We start from the raw sequence: 6239 nt of genomic DNA on the forward strand, positions 1-6239 counted from the left end.
CCTTATGTTTGACACACCTGAATTAGACTCTTCGAAGCAAACTACAGCCCAGTTTCCATGTAAAGCATTTAGGGAGGATGGAAAGTAACAACAAAAAGGGAGCAGGGTTGAGAGGACCCCTTAAAGACCTGCTGTGTAGCTGTGTATTTAGTCCGCTACATAAATCAGAAGCAGCTCCACATCTACAACCAATCGGACTCATGAGTCCACAGTTAAAGTCCTCCAGGGGACTGTTTGCGGTCTCTGCGATCACACGACTTTGCGCTGTTCAGATGGTTTATGACCTATGGTACTCTCGCCGCCAGACGAGAGAATACTGTGCGCCGATTGGCCCAGACGCCTCGAATGATTCTGCTCGGAGTTTGTACCGAATGAGTGCGTGGATGTGACAATGAGCCTACAAGGTAAGCATGGGGATGGGTTTGTGGATGCTTGTTATATAAAAAGGACCCGAACCCTCAGAATCGATCTCTTATTAGTGTGCCTGAGGGACGCTGGTTAAAATCTGGATGCTGTAAGTAAATATTAATTATCTACATGCTGTGACGTGCATAGCTAACCACCCGCTATCTCCCGCTATTATTTAGTCATTAAATGCTTTTCGATGGCGGTTTGTCGGTTTTGTCTTGGTTTCTACACGTTAACGACGATCAGACTTCTCCCAGTCCACGCATTCGTGTGGAAAACGTACTTGTGTGCGTCGATGTTTTTCCTGTTTTTAAGTATTTGTGGGTGTGCGTCTGTTAGATTGATCTTTAATGTCGATAAAGTTAGTAGGTGAAAACCGACCTGATTTAGCTCCATTTGGTGGTTTCCTAGCTTCACTAGTTTCCCCATAGTAGTGGGTGATGTTGCACTTCTCTTTGTTTTAGATCTGGACCACAACCAGCTCAAACAGCATAGAAAAATCTGCCGTACGAGTTTTTCTCTCTGCACATTTCAAACCATTTGAAAGCTATTTTTTACACTCACACTGAAAAAAGGTTTCTTCACCTTCAGTAAACATGAAGCAATGATTGTGAGTAAGATGCAGCTGAAACTTCTAAAATCAAAGGTTTATTTATTCAAATAACCAATGATTAAGGAACAGAGTTGGTACTGAACGCATACCAAGCAATTTTTTGCCCAGATTCCATTAAATTTAATGGTTTACGTTGCCTGTATGTAGTTACATGGAAATTTTGTGCATTTTTTGTGTGAAAACAGGTGTGCAACTTTGTGACCCGTTAGAGCTCAGGTGCATTCAGACCAGAAGCAGCGGTAAGGATGGGAGGTGGAAGCCAGCAGACGGTGCCGGGAGAGCCGGACAGCGGGAAAGCTAAAGGTGTTTACACCTGGGAGGAGGTGCAGAGCCACTGCAGCAGGAATGATCAATGGCTGGTCATCGATCGAAAGGTTTACAACATCACTCAGTGGGCCAAAAGGCATCCAGGAGGGTTTCAAGTCATCAGCTACTATGCTGGAGAGGATGCCACGGTATGTCATGTTTCCTTCAAAATACAATGAAAATATACAGGCCTGTGCATTTATGTTCATATGATTTTATTTTGAAAGAGATCACATGAAACTATCATCATAAGCGTTAATTCATTTATATTTGTTTAAGATTTGTGTTGCCATTCCAATCAAAAGTAAAGTTTATGCCAGTCTGTGAACGACACCTGGGCTTCCCACAACTCCTAACATGTCTCTAAGTTCCTTGCAGCTCTAACAGAAAGAGATTTCCCCTCTGAGGTTTTAGTATACCTAAATAACTGTTCCAGAATAAAAATAGCAGAAAGCTCGATAATATGGATGAAAGAACATGAGTAGGTGTAGCAGAACCAGCTACAGCACTGAAACGCTGCTTTCAGGCAGCTGAATTATGATAAACAATGTAATGTCATGGTTTCACAGGCAACTGAAACTTACAGGGAACATCATTTTACTTTTAGCATTTTTACATGTTAGAATTTAGCTGAAGTGAATGCATGATTTATTTTTTTTACAATCTGATAACTATTTCCACTGCTACCTAACTTTTTAGTAAATTACAATTTTTTGTTGTGTTTGTTTTTAGGAAGCATTCACTGCTTTTCATCCTGATCCTAAGTTTGTGCAAAAGTTTCTGAAGCCACTGCTGATCGGAGAGTTGGCAACGACTGAGCCGAGCCAGGACCGAGACAAAAATGTGAGCCTTTAATCAAAGTCCCTTTTTTTTATTGACAACATGTGAGTGATCTAGTGTAATAAATGAGAGACAGACGTAAGTTTGATAATTCACTGATCTCTTATGTTAGTTATGAAGTGCTGAGTGTTGGGAACATCTGAGATTCTAGGTGGTTTTTTTAGCCACCTTAATGTCTTGTTTCACTGTATGAAAACCTAAAATAGCTCAAATCCAAAATTCTTGATTTCAGAAGTATCACATCAATATATTACAGTTTCAGTTTTACAGAGTTGTTTGTTTGTTTTTCTCTGCACCCAGGCAGCCATCGTGCAGGATTTTGAAGCATTACGAGCTCGGGTGGAGAAAAGGGGTCTGTTTCGAGCTCAGCCTTTGTTTTTCTTCCTCCACCTCAGTCACATCCTGCTGCTAGAAGCCCTCGGATGGCTGACCGTCTGGATGTGGGGCACAGGCTGGATACAAACACTTGTGTGCTCTGTGTTTCTCGCAACCGCTCAGGTGATTCAGACATAAATTTTAAATGGGCCTTATTATGCTTTCCTTATGTTTTGAAATATATGCATACACCAAGTGCATGGTTACATTAAACAGAGACAAAGTTTTAAATAATGGATATCAATAATAATAAATGTGTAAAAGTGAGCCAAAAACCTTCAGACTGCTCTCAATGCACAGTTTCAGTTTCTGTTCTTGCCCCTTTACAATGCCAGTGATGGAAGGTATTCCTAATATGTTCATCACTGACACTGCTCTGGCTGTCAGGACAGAAGCCCCTCCCACAGACTGTGCAAATCTTCTGTTTACAAAAGCTAACCATTCATATTAAAGGGAGCATAAATAATTGTGATTTTAAATAAATAAATAAATAAAAGTATGAACTGAGATGCAGAAACACAGGACTGATAAAAGACAAACAGTTAGTCATGCATACAAATACATGGTGTTGGAAATCAGGTCCATTTAAAGAGAAGTCTTTCACCCAAAACATTTGTTTTTCTGCTTCTTCTCCAGGCACAGGCTGGATGGCTGCAGCATGACTTCGGTCACCTGTCTGTCTTCAAAAAGTCCAGCTGGAATCACCTCGCCCACAAGTTTGTCATTGGTCATTTAAAGGTAACCTCTCTTAGTTATAATCCTCTCTCCATTGAAATGAAACACAGATACTTAAAGGTTTTTTTTTTCTTTTTTCAGGGAGCTTCTTCCAACTGGTGGAATCACCGACATTTCAGGCATCACGCTAAACCCAACATCTTCATTAAGGACCCGGATATCAACACGTTGCACCTCTTCGTACTTGGCCGAACTCAACCAGTGGAAGCAAGTAGCACGAAGATAGTATTTCTTATGTTTTTAAGCACTCGCACGGTCCAACTCGTCATCATCCACTGTTTACCTCTGTGTTACAGTACGGGATAAAGAAGATCAAACACATGCCTTACAATCGTCAACACAAGTACTTCTTTCTTGGTATGTTTTTTAAGAGTCATTTAAAAAGAATAATAACTACAACTTTTTAACGTTGCACCTTTTTTATATATTTATATATATATATTTAAATATAGTGGGACCACCGCTGATCATTCCAGTTTTCTTCAACATTCATGTAATGCAGACCATGGTATCCCGGCGTGACTTGGTGGTAGGTGTATATAATAATATACTGACTGGGTGTAGTATATTAGATTGCATATAGGCATTTTCCATTTGATGTGTCAGATTGAATTTTGTATTTGATATTACAGTATTTAAGAGAAACATTACAGCAAAAAAAAATGGCACAGAATAGAGCATATGTAAAAATAAGATTATAATTAATCATGATTGTCATAATTAAAAAAGAAATTACATAAATCATATAAACTTTCTTGTCTTGTGAAGGATCTGGCTTGGTTCATCTCATTCTACCTTCGCTTCTTCTCCTCTTATATACCCCTGTATGGCCTAGTTGGCTCATTGGTGCTCATAAGCATAGTCAGGTAACTATTTAAAATAAGAAAACATTGCACTCATTAACAAATGAATTGTTACCAGTTAACAGACTTTGATGCCTTATATTGTCCATTCCTTTCAAAATATATTGTCCTTGAGCTGAGATGCACCATATTTTGCTCTATATTGCTGGAATGTGTGTGGAAAAGCCTGACTTTATTAGCAAACATTAAACTTAACATATTTGACCGCTGTATACCTAATAAAGTACACTGCAATAGAAAGTGATTCCATTTTTCGTACCCTTTGGCCACGTTATGTATCACCTCAATATGATATTGTTTTTAATGTTACAGGTTTTTGGAGAGTCACTGGTTTGTGTGGGTGACTCAGATGAATCACATACCGATGGACATCGATCATGAAAAGCACAAGGACTGGCTGACCATGCAGGTACCTGTATCACTTTTACAAGGTTGTATAAAAGTTTTGGACACTTTAAATATTTTCTGCATTTACCCAATACTCATGAACATCCCAGATCACAAACATCTGTTTACACCTTCCCTTATATTTACTAGGACCTTATTAACTCATTTGCACTCTTTTGACTCATTCTGTCATTCAGTTACAATCCACCTGTAATATTGAGCAGTCCTTCTTCAACGACTGGTTCAGTGGACACCTCAACTTTCAAATCGAGCACCAGTAAGTGAAATTTGAAACCTGTCAAAAACTAGAGCACGACTGTGTAAACTGAAGTACTGATAATAATTTAACAACATTAATTCTGCATTTAAAGATATAAAGTCTCTATTATAAAAAAAGAGTTTTAAAGAATAGTCAGAAGACTGAGAGATGTAATTCATCAGGCATGGTCACAGGCACACATTAAACTCAAGCTACACCACTTAACCAGTGGTGAACACTATTCGGATTTTACACCCATCCATAGTGAGCTATCGCCCATTTTTTCAAACAGAATTTTTTTTCTTGCAGAACTACACTCACTGTTTGCACACTTATATGTTACAATGATTTTATGTAACAAAATATGCCACAATGCAACAATTACAAAAAAATCAGCTTCCGTTTCTTTTCTTTTGCAAGCTTGTTTCCAATGATGCCGCGGCACAACTACCACCTGGTGGCCCCACAGGTCCGTGAGCTCTGCGAAAAACACGGGATTCCGTACCAAGAAAAAACTTTGTGGCGAGGCTTCGCTGATATTGTCACGTAAGTACAATGATAACAGAGCATGAAAATGGCTGTAAATACAGTATATGACTCAGTCTTCTTTTATGGAAGGACTGCTTACCTGACACACACACTGATGGGCTGGCTATTTTTTGTTCTGACTTCCTCATTCAGGTCACTGAAAACCTCAGGGGACCTCTGGCTCGATGCATATCTCCATAAATGAAAGACTGTATTTTCCTCCACTGGTGTAAAAAAAGTGTTTTTCTCTTTTTCAATAAAAATCGACTGTATCTGTTTGAGTCAATGCCGTGGGAAAGATCCCTCTTATTGTTGTAACAAAGTCTTTGTTTGGTTTATAGATGATGGGGTTTTCCTAAGTTGCCTTAACAGTATCTTGATCAGCAGCAATGTGATGATAACACAGCTCTAAAACCTACCTGTGACTTATTATTAGCATTAGCATCACCAGATGTAAAAGAAAGCTATCTGAATGATTAGACACAATCATTTATATAAACTACAAAACCTTTGTAAACTGTTTGTTATCGTTTGTGAAACTACTTTAAATGAATGTAACTGCTTTGTAACATGCTGTGCTCTTTCTATAGAGAAACCATTACACTGCAATACCACATGAATAATTTCACTGAGACCAATAAATCAAACTAAAAACTCTCTAAAGTTTTCTGTTCTTGTTTATATAGGGCATGTTATAACAAGGGAATAAACATAGTGAAAGATCACCACACTGCATTAGTGATCTGTCACTCAAAGATCTGCTTTGCCTGACTCAGGAGTCACTGCTTGTTTCACATTGTTTAGTGTTATTAATCTTTGAATATTGTCAAAAATTGCAGACACATACTGTACATATACATGGCTCACTGGGATATTGGGATACTGGAATATTTCATGCAACTTCTTTTCTTTGCTGTTAAGATTT

At 38.6% G+C, this 6239-nt stretch overlaps 1 protein-coding gene across 4 annotated transcripts; it reads left to right on the forward strand.

The window, feature by feature from the left end:
- The first annotated feature begins 233 nt into the window (after positions 1–233).
- Positions 234–5971, forward strand: LOC113026692 (acyl-CoA Delta-4 desaturase-like). 4 transcript variants are annotated; one of them, XM_026175748.2, is made up of 13 exons: positions 234–404; positions 1207–1476; positions 2060–2170; positions 2468–2665; positions 3179–3280; positions 3359–3484; positions 3574–3634; positions 3730–3806; positions 4046–4143; positions 4453–4549; positions 4725–4804; positions 5207–5332; positions 5468–5971. In XM_026175748.2, the coding sequence occupies exons 2-13, from the start codon at positions 1267–1269 to the stop codon at positions 5517–5519; spliced, it is 1338 nt and encodes a 445-aa protein (XP_026031533.1). In that variant the 5' UTR covers positions 234–404; positions 1207–1266; the 3' UTR covers positions 5520–5971. The 4 variants fall into 4 exon arrangements, with proteins under 4 accessions (XP_026031533.1, XP_026031532.1, XP_026031534.1 ...); XM_026175747.2 differs by having other exon boundaries at positions 388–514; XM_026175749.2 differs by lacking the exon at positions 234–404 and adding an exon at positions 428–514 and having other exon boundaries at positions 1231–1476.
- The last annotated feature ends 268 nt before the right edge of the window (positions 5972–6239 follow it).

Source organism: Astatotilapia calliptera, chromosome 7 (assembly GCF_964374335.1).
Source record: "Astatotilapia calliptera chromosome 7, fAstCal68.1, whole genome shotgun sequence".
Lineage (NCBI taxonomy): Eukaryota > Metazoa > Chordata > Actinopteri > Cichliformes > Cichlidae > Astatotilapia > Astatotilapia calliptera.